Source organism: Bombina bombina, chromosome 5 (assembly GCF_027579735.1).
Source record: "Bombina bombina isolate aBomBom1 chromosome 5, aBomBom1.pri, whole genome shotgun sequence".
NCBI lineage: Eukaryota > Metazoa > Chordata > Amphibia > Anura > Bombinatoridae > Bombina > Bombina bombina.
This window is the reverse complement of record NC_069503.1, coordinates 730,638,702-730,658,446: the sequence shown is the minus strand read 5'-3', so window position 1 is coordinate 730,658,446 and position 19,745 is coordinate 730,638,702. Positions and strand designations below refer to the sequence as shown.

The window sequence follows — 19,745 nt, the reverse complement described above, 5'->3', positions numbered from 1 at the left end:
TATTTATTAAAATCACTTTAAATTAGGTTTGTCTAATCTAAGGCCTTTTTTATCTTACTTACACATCTTCAAATTATATACTGCATATGTCTAGCCAAGGTAGGGATTATCTCAATGTATGCATCCATTCTTGTCCTTTAAAGGGACATTATATACTAGATTTTTCTTTGCATAAATGTTTTGTAGACGATCCATTTATATAGCCCATCTGGGTGTGTTTTTGTAAAAATGTTATTTTTAAATAACATTGTGCTGATTTTCAGACTCCTAGCCTAGCCCCAAAGTTTTAGATGTATACAGACTTCAGACTGCTTCTGTTGTTATAATGTGTCTCTCTTCATATGCAGGGTAGGGTGAGGTTCTGCTATCAGCCCCTTTCAGTGGGTGTCCCAGGCTTATCTCATTAACAGTGTTAATTTGGGAGCTTCCAAGTGTGTGTGTGTGTATATATGTATGTATGTATATATATATATATATATATATATATATATATATATATATATATATATATATATATATATATATATATATATATATATATATATATATATATAATCAGTATCTGTGCATATTATTCTTTATCCAAAACACGTAATGTCCACAACACCTCTTGTATCAAATCTTCTTTATTAAGACATATTAAAAAGCGACATTTCGGGGGTAATCCCTTTAGTCCTGCTATACATTGCAATTCATGAATACAGTTTTTAAACCATATTTTTCGCTCCAGTCAACCTCCAGTTCTACAATGGCTACCTCTAGTGGGCATACTTCTAATGTTTACTGTGTCTCCAATTAAAAACATTGTGTAACATATCTAGGCAATTCTGTATGCATATATAGACAATGTAATTTTACCATATTTCAACAATAATACATTACCATAGCACTTTACTGAATATATACCAAGAGAACAGGAGTTTTTAGACCTAATTATGCAGAGAATGAATGTTTTTAAAATGTAAATACAGTATCTAGGCATTAAAGGGACACTGAACCCAAAATTTTTCTTTAGTGATTCAGATAAAGCATGCAATTTTAAGCAACTTTCTAATTTACTCCTATTATCAAATTTTCTTCACTCTCTTGCTATCTTTATTTGAAAAAGAAGGCATCTAAGCTTTTTTTGGTTCAGAAACTCTGGACAGCACTTTTTTATTGGTGGATGAATGTATCCACCAATCAGCAAGAACAACCCAGGTTGATCACCAAAAATGGGCCAGCATCTAAACTTATATTCTTGCATTTCAAATAAAGATACCAAGAGAATAAAGAAAATTTCATAATAGGAGTAAACTAGAAAGTTGCTTAAAATGTCATGCTCTATCTGAATCACGAAAGAAAAAAATTTGGGTTCAGTGTCCCTTTAAGCTACTTTCTCATTAGAGGAAGAAATTTGTGACCAAAGACCCATCATGATTACCAGAATGAGCACAAACTGAATAAAGATAATTTGTAACAATATCAGGATCAGAAAAAAACATGTTAGATCATAGTCTATATTAAGACCTTTCGGGGTCAATGTGTCAAGTTTGTCCCTGTAGTCTTTCCCTGCCCATGCCGTTCCTGGGGTTTTTTATATGGTCTATGACCTGCCATCTTAGTTGGCTTATACCATGTCCTTTCTCCAGGAAATGCTTGGACAGGGGGGCCTCTAAGTTTTTGCACCTTTATATTAAAGTGGTGCTGGCTCATGCAGTCCCTTACGTTGCGGATGGTCTCACCTAAATATAAAAGGGAACATGGGCATTTGATAAGGTACACAACGTGAGAAGTTTTGCAGGTATAAAACCCTTTAATATCATACTTTTTACCACTATGTGGATGGAAAAAATTAGGGCCCTTGATAATAGAACTGCAGCTCATGCAGTTCAAAAAAGGGTAACTACCTTTCTGTTTAGTACCAATCAATGTCTGTTTGTGTTCCTTACTAGGTCCTACATCGGTCTTAATTAGATGGTCCTTCATGATTTTAACCCTCCTAAATGCCATAAGTGGGGGATCCTTAAATAGAGCCACATGTTGGTTACACTCACTTAAGATGTGCCAATTCTTTCATATAATTTTAGAGACTTTTTCACTCAGTGGACTATATTGAGACACAAATACCATCCTGTTATCTTTTTCTTTTTTGTTATTTCTCTGGGCCAGATTTTTTATTTCCTCTATTTTACTTTGTATAAGATTGAGGGGGTACCCACTATCTATCTGTCATACTTAGGGAGGGTGTTTTTATCCGTGTCTTTTGATAAATCAAATCTAAGGGTATTAACATTCTTAAGCCCATTTACAAAATCTAATAGGGTTCCAAGTAACCCCACCACATGCCAAACACGTTGTCAATATACCGCCACCATATTGCTCCGTGCTCTCTGAATTTCTCTTGCTCATAGACTATCCTCTTCAAGTTCGTTCATTAAGAGGTTGGCCTGTGATGGGGCTACATTGGAACCCCTAGCAGTCCCTTTTATCTGTATATACCATTCATCTTGGAATAGGAAATAATTCCCCGAAACGTCGCTTTTTAATATGTCTTAATAAAGAAGATTTTATACCAGAGGTGCTGTGGACATTACGTGTTTTGGACTTGTTTTTAGGGACTAGGCAAATTTGTAATTATGGCAAGCACAAAATTAAGCTGCACCACCAACAGGCAAACAGTAAGTGGAATTACATATGTTCTCTTAGCCCAGATGTGCCTATTGCCTAATGATGTTTCCACTAGTGCTGCGCATGCTCTAAAAATATCTCTGTTCATAAGAAGAGAGTATAAATCTCACAGGACAGCCAGATTTTCAAAAGACCAAACCTATTTGAATCATGACATTTTTTTTGGGACCTGACTGTTCCTTTAAAGAAAGGTTTTGTAGCGTAAGTTTTCATAATAGTATGATGACAGCCTGGAAGCACTTTTATGACTTTTATTTAATCTCTGTTGCAGGGTAGCCGATATGGGGCACAACATTATTGGGGTAGATGTATGTGAAATAGCATTGAAGGAATTTTTTGAAGAACAAAAGATTGCTTATGTTGAAGAAGCTGTGCCTGGAATTCCTAATGCTAAAGTGTTCAAGGTACTTTCTATTATATTCTATTGTACTTTTATGTTGTCTTTAAATTATGCCTAACATCACTTCTGAGTTTAATGCCTCTCCGTTTATTTGCCTTCTCTGTTTTTGATCCAATAATAAAACATTGAGAGCTAGATTACAAGTGGAGCGCTAAATTATCGCACACCCATAAACGGGCAAATTTGCCCATTTGCGGGCGCGCTATAATTCACCAGCCATTACAAGTGGCTGGTTATTGCTACCGCAAGCTTGTGTTAGCAATTAGCGCTTGTAAAATTAACCAGAGATCAGATCTCTGGTTAATTTTATAAATGTGCCCCAAATGCCCCCAAAATACAGTGTAGTGTATTTGTTTAAAAAACAAAGATAGCATCTTTATTTTTAATAAAATAACTACACTATGCAGTTTTTTTGAAGTAAAGTATCCTTAGAGAGAAAGAGAGAAACACACACAAACATTTTCGAGTCTATCAGACTCCTCCTCAGACAAGAGGTTTCAAGACCTTTGGAGTGCGGTTCCCTTTGATGTATATACACAATTAACTATATATGTGTATGTATACATATATACATCTTTAGAGATGAATATGTATGAGTGTCTGTTAAAGCCCTTTGCCTGCCTTTTTTTCTTTAAACACCTAAGACCTCATATCTTTGAGCCCTTATAACTTTTTTGTGAAAAATGTTTTTGCAATAATTTTTATTAGATTGTGTTATGAGTATAACTGTACTTTGTAATGTATATTTGATCTGTTATGTGCAACTTTTTTGTTTTACAAAACCGTTAACCAGAGCTCTGAGGACGCAGTAAACATTCAATCATAAATAACAGATTACAGTTTGAACTTGTAATTCAAGCGGAAAATCCGACACGCGAAAATAACGGCAATATACCCCTTATCGCTTGCGCTTAACTGTTAGCGCTCCACTCGTAATCTGTCCCAAAATGTTTTACCTACAAATTATTGAATGTTTGATGTCCCTTTAAGGATGTGATCTAAATTATGGAAATTTTGGGAAGCATCATTTATTTTCCACAAAGGAACCAGAGTTGAAGTCCTTGACGGCGCTCTAGATGATTTTCTCCAGCTAGTGTTAAGAATTATCTGTTGGCTTTCTCAAGAGACCTGTATGTGATTATGAGCTAAACATGCCCGTGTATCTACTCCTGTATGATAAATAATCAATTTATGCAGTGTAAATTCAGCCATAGATTTCTGCCACTGGAAGAGCATATTAAACGCTCATTTTTAATCAGTGACTTTATTGCAGTGGTGACCACTTTCTGCATTTTTTCCTAATTTGTTGTTGACCACATAAATATGAGCTTTGCGTAAAGGTTGCACTTCTTCATAGATTAACCTAAATTTCAAGTAAATATATTGAACAGTCCTGAGTTATATGGCTGTTATTCTGTGAATATTGATTCTAATTGTGTTACTTAGAATATATACCGGCCAGTATGTTTATAGTGCCCTATATCCAGGAGTATTGCAGCTCTCTTGTGATATGTCTCTATTTTACAGAGCACATCTGGGAACATCTCACTGTACTGCTGCAGCATCTATGATATTTCTGAGTAAGTAACGATGTCATATTATGTACCTCTTTTAGTAGCAACTTGTACTGTATTTCATTTTTTAGACTTCAACTATACTTTTATACACAAATCTCACCTAGCTGCATATAATACCTTTCAGGGACTGAATACTTTTAGGGACAGTAAAGTAAAAAATTAAACTTTCGTTATTTGGATACACCATGCAATTTTAAATACCTTTCTTTACTTCTATTATTACATTTTCTTTGTTCTCTTGTTATCCTTTGTTGAAAGAATTGACCTATGTAGTTGCAGAAGTTCACTACCTTGTTATTGGGGGCTGCACATATATGCTTCTTGTAATTGGCTCACCATATGTGTTCAGCTAGCTCCCAGTAGTGCATTGCTGCCCCAGAGCCTACTCCTCAACAAAGGATACCAAGTGGACAAAGCAAATTTGATAATAGAAGTACATTTGGAAAGCTGTTTAAAATGTGATGCTCTATCTGAATCATGAAAGTTAATTTTGACTTTACTGTCACTTTAAACAAATGAAAGAATTAGGAGCTTTTACTAAACACAATATAAATTACACAAGTGTCTAAGCATCTGTTTCTAGCACATTTATTGTTTGTATTTATAATCTCAAATTTGAACTGCAGTAAACACTTCTTCTTTTTTTTTTTTTTTTAATTAACCCCTTAAGGACCAAGGCCATTTTTCAATTTCTTTCCCTGAAGGACCAGGGCTATTTTTACATTTCTGCGGTGTTTGTGTTTAGCTGTAATTTTCCTCTTACTCATTTACTGTACCCACACATATTATATACCGTTTTTCTCGCAATTAAATGGACTTTCTAAAGATACCATTATTTTCATCATATCTTATCATTTACTTTAAAAAAATGATAAAATATTAGGAAAAAATTGAAAAAAACACACTTTTTCTAACTTTGACCCCCACAATCTGTTACACATCTACAATCACCAAAAAACACCCATGCTAAATAGTTTCTAAATTTTGTCCTGAGTTTAGAAATACCCAATGTTTACATGTTCTTTGCTTTTTTTGCAAGTTATAGGGCAATAAATACAAAAAGCACTTTGCTATTTCCAAACCACTTTTTTTCAAAATTAGCGCTAGTTACATTGGAACACTGATATCTTTCAGGAATCCCTGATTAACCCTTGACATGTATATATTTTTTTTTAGAAGACATCCCAAAGTATTGATCTAGGCCCATTTTGGTATATTTCATGCCACCATTTCACCACCAAATGCAATCAAATAAAAAAAAATGTTTACTTTTTCCCAAATATTTTCACAAACTTTAGGTTTCTCACTGAAATTATTTACAAACAACTTGTGCAATTATGGCATAAATGGTTGTAAATGCTTCTCTGGGATCCCCTTTGTTCAGAAATAGCAGACATATATGATTTTGGCGTTGCTTTTTGGTAATTAGAAGGCCGCTAAATGCCACTGCGCATCACACGTGTATTATGCCCAGCAGTGAAGGGGTTAATTAGGGAGCGTCTAGGGTTAATTTTAGCTGTAGTGTAGTAGACAACCCCAAGTATTGATCTAGGCCCATCTTGGTATATTTCATGCTACCATTTCACCGCTAAATGCGATCAAATAAAAAAAAACGTAAAATTTTTCACAATTTTAGGTTTCTCACTGAAATGATTTACAAACAACTTTTCAAAGTATGGCATAAATGATTGTAAATGCTTCTCTGGGATCCCCTTTGTTCAGAAATAGCAGACATATATGGCTTTGGCGTTGCTTTTTGGTAATTATAAGGCCGCTAAATGCTGCTGCGCATCACACGTGTATTATGGCTAGCAGTTAAGGGGTTAATTAGGGAGCTTGTAGGGAGCTTGCAGGGTTAATTTTAGCTTTAGTGTAGAGATCAGCCTCCCACCTGACACATCAGACCCCCTGATCCCTCCCAAACAGCTCCCTTCCCTCCCCCACCCCACAATTGTCCCCGCCATCTTAAGTACTGGCAGAAAGTCTGCCAGTACTAAAATAAAAGGTATATTTAAAAAAAAATTAAAAAAATTGTATAGCATATTTACATATGCAGCTGTGTAGGACCCCCCCTTAGCCCCCAACCTCCCTGACCCCCCCCCCCAAACAGCTCTCTAACCCTTCACCTCTACCTTACTGGGAGCCATCTTGGGTACTGGCAGCTGTCTGCCAGTACCCTGTTTGCAAATACAAATGTGTTTTTTTAATTTATTTTTTATTTTTTCTGTAGTGTAGCTTCCCCCCCCCACAGACCAATCCCCCACCCGCTCCCAGATCCCTTAGATTTACTTTTGTTGGGGATTTTATCCCCCCTTACTGCCACTCATATAGCACATGTATTTGCTGTAGTGTAGCGGTTCCCACCCGCTCCCTCCCCGTGCACGCGCCCGCCCGCCACCCCCCGTGCACGCGCTCGCTACCGTGCGCGCTCCCGACTATCCCGCCCCCGATCCCGCCCCCCTCTCTCTTCAATTTTTTCAATTTATTTTTTTTCATCGATGCCGGTGCAGAGAGGGCCACAGAGTGGCTCTCTCTGCATCGGATGGGGGAAAAAGGTTATTGCAGGATGCCTCGATATCGAGGCATCACTGCAATAACCGTAAAGCAGCTGGAAGCGATCAGGATCGCTTCCAGCCGCTTTAATCCCCAAAGTCGTACAGGGTACGTCGCTGGTCTTTAAAGACCAGGTTGTGTGCGACGTACCCTGTACGACTCGTGTCGTTAAGGGGTTAATTTCTTCTGTTAAGTGTGATCAGTCCACGGGTCATCATTACTTCTGGGATATTAACTGCTCCCCTACAGGAAGTGCAAGAGGATTCACCCAGCAGAGCTGCATATAGCTCCTCCCCTCTACGTCACTCCCAGTCATTCTCTTGCACCCAGCAACTAGATAGGTCGTGTGAGAGGACTATGGTGATTATACTTAGTTTTATATCTTCAATCAAAAGTTTGTTATTTTAAAATAGCACCGGAGTGTGTTATTACCTCTCTGGCAGAGTTTGAGGAAGAATCTACCAGAGTTTTGCTATGATTTTAGCCGGAGTAGTTAAGATCATATTGCTGTTCTCGGCCATCTGAGGAGTGAGGTAAACTTCAGATCAGGGGACAGCGGGCAGATGAATCTGCATAGAGGTATGTAGCAGTTTTTATTTTCTGACAATGGAATTGATGAGAAAATCCTGCCATACCGATATAATGTCATGTATGTATACTTTACACTTCAGTATTCTGGGAGAATGGTACTTCACTAGAATTACACTGTAAGAAGGACATAAAGCTGTTTAATAACTAGAGATTATGTTTAACGTTTTTGCTGGAATGTAAAATCGTTTTCATTTGCTGAGGTACTGAGTGAATAAATGTTTGGGCACCATTTTTCCACTTGGCAGTTGCTTAAATCTGTTTTTTCTGTCAGTTTCTGTTCTCCCTCACTGCTGTGTGTGTGGGGGAGGGGCGCTTTTACTATGCATCAAATATTTCAGTCAGCAACTCATTGTATTCCCTGCATGATCTGGTTCATCTCTACAGAGCTCAGGGGTCTTCAAAACTTATTTTGAGGGAGGTAATTTCTCTCAGCAGAGCTGTGAGAATTATAGTTTGACTGAAATAAAAACTTTTATTCTGTAATTTGTTTCCTGCTTTCAGAAATTGTTATCTTTGCTAATGGGATTAAACCTTTGCTAAAGTTGTGTTGTTTACAAGGATTGAGGCTATAACTGTTTCAATTTATTAATTTTTAACTGTCATAGATCTTCTGTGCTTCTTAAAGGCACAGTACGTTTTAATATTATTCTATTTGAATTGTATTTCCAAGTTGCAAGTTTATTTGCTAGTGTGTTAAACATGTCTGATTCAGAAGATGATACCTGTGTCATTTGTTGCAATGCCAAAGTGGAGCCCAATAGAAATTTATGTACTAACTGTATTGATGCTACTTTAAATAAAAATCAATCTGTACAAATTGAACAAATTTCACCAAACAACGAGGGGAGAGTTATGCCGACTAACTCGCCTCACGTGTCAGTACCTACATCTCCCGCTCAGAGGGAGGTGCGTGATATTGTAGCGCCGAGTACAGCTGGGCGGCCATTACAAATCACATTACAGGATATGGCTACTGTTATGACTGAAGTTTTGGCTAAATTACCAGAACTAAAAGGTAAGCGTGATCACTCTGGGGTGAGAACAGAGTGCGCTGATAATATTAGGGCCATGTCAGACACTGCGTCACAGGTGGCAGAACATGAGGACGGAGAACTTCATTCTGTGGGTGACGGTTCTGATCCAAACAGACTGGATTCAGATATTTCAAATTTTAAATTTAAACTGGAAAACCTCCGTGTATTACTAGGGGAGGTGTTAGCGGCTCTGAATGATTGTAACACAGTTGCAATACCAGAGAAAATGTGTAGGTTGGATAAATATTTTGCGGTACCGACGAGTACTGAGGTTTTTCCTATACCTAAGAGACTTACTGAAATTGTTACTAAGGAGTGGGATAGACCCGGTGTGCCGTTCTCACCCCCTCCGATATTTAGAAAAATGTTTCCAATAGACGCCACCACAAGGGACTTATGGCAAACGGTCCCTAAGGTGGAGGGAGCAGTTTCTACTTTAGCTAAGCGTACCACTATCCCAGTGGAGGATAGCTGTGCTTTTTCAGATCCAATGGATAAAAAGTTAGAGGGTTACCTTAAGAAAATGTTTGTTCAACAAGGTTTTATATTGCAACCCCTTGCATGCATTGCGCCGATCACGGCTGCAGCGGCATTCTGGATTGAGTCTCTGGAAGAGAACATTGGTTCAGCTACTCTGGACGACATTACGGACAGGCTTAGAGTCCTTAAACTAGCTAATTCATTCATTTCGGAGGCCGTAGTACATCTTACTAAACTTACGGCGAAGAATTCAGGATTCGCCATTCAGGCACGCAGGGCGCTGTGGCTAAAATCCTGGTCAGCTGATGTTACTTCTAAGTCTAAATTGCTTAATATACCTTTCAAAGGGCAGACCTTATTCGGGCCCGGGTTGAAAGAGATTATCGCTGACATTACAGGAGGTAAAGGCCATGCCCTGCCTCAGGACAAAGCCAAAGCCAAGACTAGACAGTCTAGTTTTCGTTCCTTTCGTAATTTCAAAGCAGGAGCAGCATCAACTTCCTCTGCACCAAAACAGGAAGGAGCTGTTGCTCGCTACAGACAAGGCTGGAAACCTAACCAGTCCTGGAACAAGGGCAAGCAGACTAGGAAACCTGCTGCTGCCCCCAAAACAGCATGAATTGAGGGCCCCCGATCCGGGATCGGATCTAGTGGGGGGCAGACTTTCTCTCTTCGCCCAGGCTTGGGCAAGAGATGTTCAGGATCCCTGGGCGCTAGAGATAATATCTCAGGGATACCTTCTGGACTTCAAATACTCTCCTCCAAGAGAGAGATTTCATCTGTCAAGATTGTCAACAATCCAGACAAAGAAAGAGGCTTTTCTACGCTGCGTACAAGAGCTCTTGTTAATGGGAGTAATCCATCCAGTTCCACGATCGGAACAGGGACAGGGGTTTTACTCAAATCTGTTTGTGGTTCCCAAAAAAGAGGGAACTTTCAGACCAATCCTGGACTTAAAGATCCTAAACAAATTCCTAAGAGTTCCATCGTTCAAGATGGAGACTATTCGGACAATTTTACCTATGATCCAAGAGGGTCAGTACATGACCACTGTAGATTTAAAAGATGCTTACCTGCACATACCGATTCACAAAGATCATTACCGGTACCTAAGGTTTGCCTTCCTAGACAGGCATTACCAGTTTGTGGCTCTTCCATTCGGATTGGCTACAGCGCCAAGAATCTTCACAAAGGTTCTGGGTGCTCTTCTGGCGGTACTAAGACCGCGGGGAATCTCGGTAGCTCCATACCTAGACGACATTCTGATACAAGCTTCAAGCTTTCAAACTGCCAAATCTCATACAGAGTTAGTGCTGGCATTTCTAAGGTCACATGGATGGAAGGTGAACGAAAAGAAAAGTTCACTCGTTCCATTCACAAGAGTTCCCTTCCTGGGGACTCTTATAGATTCTGTAGAAATGAAGATTTACCTGACAGAGGACAGGCTATCAAGACTTCAAAGTGCTTGCCGCACTCTTCATTCCATTCAACACCCGTCAGTGGCTCAATGTATGGAGGTAATCGGCTTAATGGTAGCGGCAATGGACATAGTACCCTTCTAGGTTGGGGTGCCGTCTGGAATTCCCTGAAGGCTCAGGGACTATGGAGTCAGGAGGAGAGTCTCCTGCCAATAAACATTCTGGAATTGAGAGCAGTTCTCAATGCCCTCCTGGCTTGGCCTCAGTTGACAACTCGGGGGTTCATCAGGTTTCAGTCGGACAACATCACGACTGTAGCTTACATCAACCATCAGGGAGGGACAAGAAGCTCCCTAGCTATGATGGAAGTATCAAAGATAATTCGCTGGGCAGAGTCTCACTCTTGCCACCTGTCAGCAATCCACATCCCGGGAGTGGAGAACTGGGAGGCGGATTTCTTAAGTCGTCAGACTTTTCATCCGGGGGAGTGGGAACTTCATCCGGAGGTCTTTGCCCAAATACTTCGACGTTGGGGCAAACCAGAGATAGATCTCATGGCGTCTCGACAGAACGCCAAGCTTCCTCGTTACGGGTCCAGATCCAGGGATCCAGGAGCAGTCCTGATAGATGCTCTGACAGCACCTTGGGACTTCAGGATGGCTTACGTGTTTCCACCCTTCCCGTTGCTTCCTCGATTGATAGCCAGAATCAAACAAGAGAGAGCATCAGTGATTCTAATAGCACCTGCGTGGCCACGCAGGCCTTGTATGCAGACCTGGTGGACATGTCATCCTGTCCGCCTTGGTCTCTACCTCTGAAACAGGACCTTCTGATACAGGGTCCCTTCAAACATCAAAATCTAACTTCTCTGAAGCTGACTGCTTGGAAATTGAACGCTTAATTTTATCAAGACGTGGGTTTTCTGAGTCAGTTATTAGTACCTTAATACAGACTAGGAAACCTGTTACCAGAAAGATTTACCATAAGATATGGCGTAAATACCTACATTGGTGTGAATCCAAAGGTTACTCTTGGAGTAAGGTTAGGATTCCTAGGATATTGTCTTTTCTACAAGAAGGTTTAGAAAAGGGTTTTTCTGCTAGTTCATTAAAGGGACAGATCTCAGCTCTGTCCATTCTGTTACACAAACGTCTGTCAGAAGTTCCTGACGTCCAGGCTTTTTGTCAGGCTTTGGCCAGGATTAAGCCTGTGTTTAAAACTGTTGCTCCACCATGGAGTTTAAACCTTGTTCTTAATGTTTTACAGGGCGTTCCGTTTGAACCCCTTCATTCCATTGATATAAAGTTGTTATCTTTGAAAGTTCTATTTTTAATGGCTATTTCCTCGGCTCGAAGAGTCTCTGAATTATCAGCCTTACATTGTGATTCTCCTTATTTGATTTTTCATTCGGATAAGGTAGTCCTGCGTACTAAACCTGGGTTCTTACCTAAGGTAGTTACTAACAGGAATATCAATCAAGAGATTGTTGTTCCTTCTTTATGCCCAAATCCTTCTTCAAAGAAGGAACGTCTACTGCACAACCTGGATGTAGTCCGGGCTCTAAAATTTTACTTGCAGGCAACTAAGGAATTCCGACAAACGTCTTCTCTGTTTGTCATTTACTCTGGGCAGAGGAGAGGTCAAAAAGCTTCCGCTACCTCTCTTTCTTTTTGGCTTCGTAGCATAATTCGTTTAGCTTATGAGACTGCTGGACAGCAGCCCCCTGAAAGAATTACAGCTCATTCTACTAGAGCTGTGGCTTCCACTTGGGCCTTCAAGAATGAGGCCTCTGTTGAACAGATTTGCAAGGCTGCAACTTGGTCTTCGCTTCATACTTTTTCCAAATTTTACAAATTTGACACCTTTGCTTCATCGGAGGCTATTTTTGGGAGAAAGGTTCTTCAGGCAGTGGTTCCTTCTGTATAAAGAGTCTGCCTATCCCTCCCGTCATCCGTGTACTTTTGCTTTGGTATTGGTATCCCAGAAGTAATGATGACCCGTGGACTGATCACACTTAACAGAAGAAAACATAATTTATGCTTACCTGATAAATTCCTTTCTTCTGTAGTGTGATCAGTCCACGGCCCGCCCTGTTTTTAAGGCAGGTAAATATTTTTTAATTTATACTCCAGTCACCACTTCACCCTTGGCTTTTCCTTTCTCGTTGGTCCTTGGTCGAATGACTGGGAGTGACGTAGAGGGGAGGAGCTATATGCAGCTCTGCTGGGTGAATCCTCTTGCACTTCCTGTAGGGGAGCAGTTAATATCCCAGAAGTAATGATGACCCGTGGACTGATCACACTACAGAAGAAAGGAATTTATCAGGTAAGCATAAATTATGTTTTTGCTCAGAGATGTTTGTTGTTCTATCTATCTGCTGACTTGCATAGTGTACCTAGAGGACAAGCCCTGCTTCAGTGCACTTGAAATCTAAAAAGAGAACCAAGACAAACAAATACACATGAAATAGAGGGAATGGCATAATGCATGGCTCAGACATGGCAAGAAAAAGAGAACTGAACTTTGGTGTTGGTATTTATTAAAGTGAATATAAATTTTCATGAATCAGTGCCGGTCTTTAAAAATACTATTAAAAACAGGGGCACTTTCATTCATGAAAGTTTACATAGCGCTGCGGAATCTGTTGGTGCTCTACAAATAACCGATAATAATAATAATGATTGCAGCATATTTTAGAAATACTTACCTTTTTCTTCAGTAAAGCCGGATCGCCGGTCCCCAGCCCACAGTTCCTCTTTCCTTGCGTCACCAATGATGAAACCGGCTTCCTCCAATCATGGCTTTCCCCCCCCCCCCCCAGGGTGTCCATCTCGTGAGGCCACGCCGTGATTGGAGGAAGCCGATTTCATCATTGCTGTGTAAGTACAGCAGGAGGAAGAGGGATCGCCGATCCGGCTTTGGTGAAGAAAAAGGTAAGGATTTGTAAAATACGCTGCAATGTAAACTTTCATGAATGAAAGTACCCCCTGTTTTTAATAGTATTTTTAAAAACCATGCACTGATTCATTAAAGTTTACATTCACTTTAAAGGGACAGTCTACACCTTAGTCATCTTAAAGTCTTACTTTAGATTAAGCTGCAAATATCTTCCTGCGCCCTTTCTATATCATGCAACAGTAACAATAAAAAAGTTATTTTAAAATTAGTATTGTTTCTGGTCACTTTGACATGGCTGCCAAGCTCTGCCCACTGATGACATCACAATCTGGGTTGCATTAAAGGCTTCACTAGTTACAAAAGACTCACTAATTGGATTCAACAGACTGTGAATGCTATTCAGCAGAGTGCATAGATGCAGTTCAGGTGATCTTGGGTAGATCTGACACTGGGGTGGGAAGAAGGCTCTACATATATAGAAACATAGAAACATAGCATTTGACGGTAGATAAGAACCAAAAAGGCCCATCAAGTCTACCCATATTACATGTTACTTTTTCCTTAGGATAGCCTTATGCATGTCCCAGGCATTTTTCAATTCTTTTACAGTCTTTGTATTTACCACCTCAAATGGAAGTTCATTCCATGAATCCACCACCCTTTCTGTAAAAAAATACTTCCTTCAATTTCTCCTGAATCTGCTACCCTCTAACTTTAGATTATATATGTAACTGTGTGTAGTATCACTGCATATTATCTGCTATTTTACACAAAGCAATACAATAATATTAGCCAATAGGATTTGCATGGATTTATTACTGCATAATATATTGTACCAGGGTTTGGTCTAGATGCTATTGCAGCTGTACACTTGGAGTAACTGGGAGTAACAACAACAAATATCTGCATATATGTTACTGGATACTTTTGTTATTGCTGACAGATAAATAGAATCAAATCTAAGCTGTTCATTTCATATAAATACCATTTTCCAACTGTACTTTAACACAGTCTGTTTTTTTTTTTTTTTGCTTTACAGAAAAATTGTTGGCAAATTTGATGGAATCTGGGACAGAGGAGGTTTTGTAGCTGTGAATCCATGTGACCGAGAACGGTTAGTGCCCCTGTTTGTCATTAGCTAACACAGGGCTCCATTCTAATCCATCAGAATTCCCATGTGAGGTGCTTTTCAGAAGGTTCCAGATTCAAACACATTCTAATCAGTCTGAAAACCCCACTTTGACACCAATATTATATCAGTCAGAAAACACTGTTCAAACAAGTTTCCATAGGAGTTTTGGATTTGTTGAAAACCTTCTCTTTTCATTTCTTGCTGGTCTGCACAGTCCTTTCCAACGTTAACATTCTTGTCCATGCTTAGTTCACCTCTTGTTAATAAGCAGTATATGTAATGAACATACATACATATATTTAGAGCTAGATTTATCATTTTATGAATGGATAGGGTTCACATGTTGTGAACCTTTCCGCATTTCATCACAAATTGTGGTACCCATTTGTTCCCCATATTTACCATTGCATGAGCAAATGTTCGTACAATGCCGCCCTGCTACTCTTGCACAACCAATTGCATAAGAGTAGTGCTTGTAAATCACCCCAGTCAAATTAATCCAAGGCGATTTTCATCCACCAACTCTAAGTTTGCGGAGAGGGTTTATGAAGCAGCAGTTTAAACTGGTAAATTGGTACTTTCAGCAAATTATAAATCTACCCCTTAAAAGTAAAATAAAATCGCCCTCAAATTCAAGCACAAATGTAATCTTATCTTCAGAATGTTCATTTATGATTTCACTGAAATGTCTGGCTGTTTAACAGGACAGTGAACATCTTGTAACTACAACAATTTTCTGCAGTCTTCCAATTTTTGCCGTCACTACATTTAAACAGAAATAGAGCCTTTTTTATATTTACCTATCAAAACTATATATATATTTTTTTTTTTGTAGACAACCAAAAGTATTGATCTAGGCCCGTTTTGGTATATTTTATGCCCCCATTTCACCGCCAAATGCGATCAAATTAAAAAAAAATTGTTAATTTTTTCACAATTTCAGGTTTCTCACTGAAATTATTTACAAACAGCTTGTGCAATCATGGCACAAATGGTTGTAAATGCTTCTCTGGGATCCCCTTTTTTCTGAAATAGCAGACCTATATGGCTTTGGCATTGCTTTTTGGTAATTAGAAGGCCGCTAAATGCCGCTGTGCACCACACTTGTATTATGCCCAGCAGTGAAGGGGTTAATTAGGTAGCTTGTAGAGATCAGCCTCCCACCTGACACATCCCACCCCTTGATCCCTCCCTGACCCCTCTCAAACAGCTCTCTCCCCCACCTCACAATTGTCACCAACATCTTAAGTACTGGCAGAAAGTCTGGCAGTACTAAAATAAATGGCATATATATATATATATATATATATATATATATATATATATATATATATATATATATATATATATATATATATATATATATATACTGCAGTGCTGGATCCCCCCCTTAGCCTCCAACCTCCCTGATCCCCCCCCAAACAGCTCTCTAAACATCCCCCCTCTACCTATTTGCCGCCATCTTAGGTACTGGTAGCTGTCTGACAGTACCCAGTTTGCTGCAAATTAGGCAATTTTTTAACAAAAAAAAATAAAATAACCTTTTTTTCTGTAGTGTAGCTGCCCCCCCCCTCAATACCCTACCATGCTCCCCCACCCAAATCCCTTTATGGCAACAGATCCCACATAGGAACACCCTCATTGCCCCTACCTCCCTCCTTCCCCCTTAAGGACTCGGGTATTTTAAAAAAAAAAATTGGCTTTCCTGTGACGTAGCAGTCCCGCCCTCCTCCCGCCGCCTATTAATAAATAAAAATGAAAATGAATAAAAAATAAAGATAACAATTCTTTTATTTTTATCTTTATTTTTTATTCATTTTTATTTTAATTTTTATTATTTTTTATTCCATTTATTATTGTTATTCCCCTGTTTATTTAATATGTTTCTATTAATGTTGTGTGCCCACACCTCTTCTGTTTTGTAATTTAGCCCACTATTGGTGTTTACTGATTGTTTTCTGCTTTATTTTATTTTCTTTCACCTTGTTGCTCTATTTCTCACATTGGATGTTGCCCATCTATTTGTCCTTACTATCTCGCTTTGCCTTTTTTGCCTCTGTTATGGTCCCTTTAGTAACTGCTCTCCCTGCACTGACAGTGCATGTCGGATCGAGCTGATCAGTGGGCTTTGTTTACACAGCTGACCGTGTGCGGTGACGTCACACGCATGCTCGAGCCGACATGCTCTTCCGGTATGTGCACTCTATGGAGGAGTATTGCGGCTGCTTTAGATGTAATCTACCGATTGTAGTCCCCACATTGGGTGTCCTTGTGACACGAGTGTGTCCCCACTGCTAAGCCATGTATGGGCTGCAGATCAGCGGACGTTGTACAGCTTATGTGCATTAGCATTTATAGTTTATCCTTTTTATTAGCAAACAGGTTCATTTTCTAATGTCCATTTTTAAAGCACTATTATATGTAATGTCACTTGCACTTTGTTACAACAATGTCTACTTTATATACACTGTTTCCTCTTTGTTAAGTTTGAGGATCTGATTACAGTATTGACTCACATTTTCCTCCTGCATTTTATGAGGATTGTATGACACAGTTTACCATTGTTGCCATGACTATTATTTGCTGTTTTTTCTTTGCTGTAATTAGGGGTTGTTTTTATTGGATATGTGTTATATAAGTGTGTGTTTCACTGTCTAAGGAAGGGGATACGGTCCCCGAAATGTTACATTAAAGGCACGTTTTTTCAAAAGACCAGCTAGTGCAATCCATGGTTCATTGTTATATACACTTCTCCAAAAAAATAAAGGGAACACTAAAATAACACATCCTAGATCTGAATGAAGTAAATATTTAATGAAATACTTTGTTCTTTACATAGTTGAATGTGCTGGCAACAAAATCACACAAAAATTAAAAAATGGAAATCAAATGTTTCAACCCATGGAGTTCTGGATTTGGAGTCACACTCAAAATTAAAGTGGAAAAGCACACTACAGACTGATCCAACTTTGATGTAATGTCCTTAAAACAAGTCAAAATGAGGCTCAGTAGTGTGTGTGGCCTCCACGTGCCTGTATGACCTCCCTACAATGCCTGTGCATGCTCCTGATGAGGTGGCAGATGGTCTCCTGAGGGATCTCCTCCCAGACCTGGACTAAAGCATCTGCCAACTCCTGGACAGTCTGTGGTGCAACATGACGTTGGTGGATGGAGCGAGATATGATGTCCCAGATGTGCTCAATTGGATTCAGGTCTGGGGAACGGACGGGCCAGTCCATAGCATCAATGCCTTCATCTTGCAGGAACTGCTGACACACTCCAGCCACATGAGGTCCAGCATTGTCTTGCATTAGGAGGAACCCAGGGCCAACCGCACCAGCATATGGTCTCACAAGGGGTCTTAGGATCTCATCTCGGTACCTAATGGCAGTCAGGCTACCTCTGGCGAGCACATGGAGGGCTATGCGGCCCCCCAAAGAAATGCCACCCCACACCATTACTGACCCACTGCCAAACCGGTCATGTTGGAGGATGTTGCAGGCAGCAGAATGTTCTTCACGGCGTCTCCAGACTCTGTCACGTCTGTCACATGTGCTCAGTGTGAACCTGCTTTCATCTGTGAAGAGCACAGGGCGCCAGTGGCAAATTTGCCAATCTTGGTGTTCTCTGGCAAATGCCAAACGTCCTGCACGGTGTTGGGCTGTAAGCACAACCCCCACCTGTGGATGTCGGGCCCTCATACCACCCTCATGGAATCTGTTTCTGACCGTTTGAGCAGACACATGCACATTTGTGGCCTGCTGGAGGTCATTTTGCAGGGCTCTGGCAGTGCTCCTCCTGTTCCTCCTTGCACAATTCTCATGCTACCACTAGAGTGAAAGCACCGCCAGCATTCAAAAGTGACCAAAACATCAGCCAGAAAGCATAGGAACTGAGAAGTGGTCTGTGGTCACCACCTGCAGAACCACTCCTTTATTGGGGGTGTCTTGCTAATTGCCTATAATTTCCACCTGTTGTCTATCCCATTTGCACAACAGCATGTGAAATTGATTGTCACTCAGTGTTGCTTCCTAAGTGGACAGCTTGATTTCACAGATGTGTGATTGACTTGGAGTTACATTGTGTTGTTTAAGTGTTGCCTTTATTTTTTTGAGCAGTGTGTGTATATATGTGTGTATGTGTATATATATATATATATATATATATATATATATATATATATATATATATATATATATATATATATATATATATATATATATATATGCAAATTAAATAATAGAAGTAAATTGGAAAGTTGATCTTAAATAATCATGAATGACTAATTATGTCTTTACTGTCCCTTTTAAGTATGCTTTGTGCACCAGCATTTTACACACGGCAGTTTCTCAGAGAGCCTAAGGTACTTGTATCATCTAGTTATGATTCAATTTACGTTATTGCTGACATAATACAAGCCCCAATGGCTCTGAGCAGCTGCATTATTGAAAAAGCTTGTGCACTGAGAATATCTAGGTATGCTTCACATGCATGTGCAAAGAAACATTTTAACACTAAAACAGGGACAGCTTTTATTAGAAGCATTTTGCCAATACATGTATATTGTAAATATTTTCTGTTCAAAGATGTAATTCATCTATGTACATTTCAAATTTGACAAGTGTGTCCCTTTAAAACAATTTGGTACTGAAAAGCATTACTACAATTGTTTTTCATAAACAAAAATCCTGTTATATATTTTAAAACACTCTCTTTAAAATGCAAGAGATAAAACTGACTTTAATTGCTATTTAGCTCGATGGCAGATAATAAGATCTGAACCTCTGATAGCCATTTCTTAACGTCTATTATTGCTATACCAAGGTAGATACACAATTTAACCTCATTGCTTTTAATTTTATGTTCATTTTCTTTACAGTTACTCTAAAGTAATGTTGTCAATAATGAATGAAGATTGTCGTTATCTGCTGGTTACAGTTGAATATGATATCAAATTGGTTAAAGGTATGAAACAGAGACAAAATGTCAATC

The 19,745-nt window shown here is 39.3% G+C and overlaps 1 protein-coding gene across 4 annotated transcripts in view; it reads left to right on the top strand.

The window, feature by feature from the left end:
* The window catches only part of TPMT (thiopurine S-methyltransferase), a 100,492-nt gene that overhangs the window by 50,107 nt on the left and 30,640 nt on the right, over window positions 1–19,745 (top strand). For all 4 annotated transcript variants that reach the window (XM_053714785.1, XM_053714786.1, XM_053714787.1 and 1 more), the window contains 4 exons: window positions 2,942–3,074; window positions 4,598–4,650; window positions 14,661–14,735; window positions 19,633–19,718. In XM_053714785.1, coding sequence (XP_053570760.1) covers window positions 2,942–3,074; window positions 4,598–4,650; window positions 14,661–14,735; window positions 19,633–19,718 — 347 coding nt within the window. The remainder of the gene's footprint in view (window positions 1–2,941; window positions 3,075–4,597; window positions 4,651–14,660; window positions 14,736–19,632; window positions 19,719–19,745) is intronic.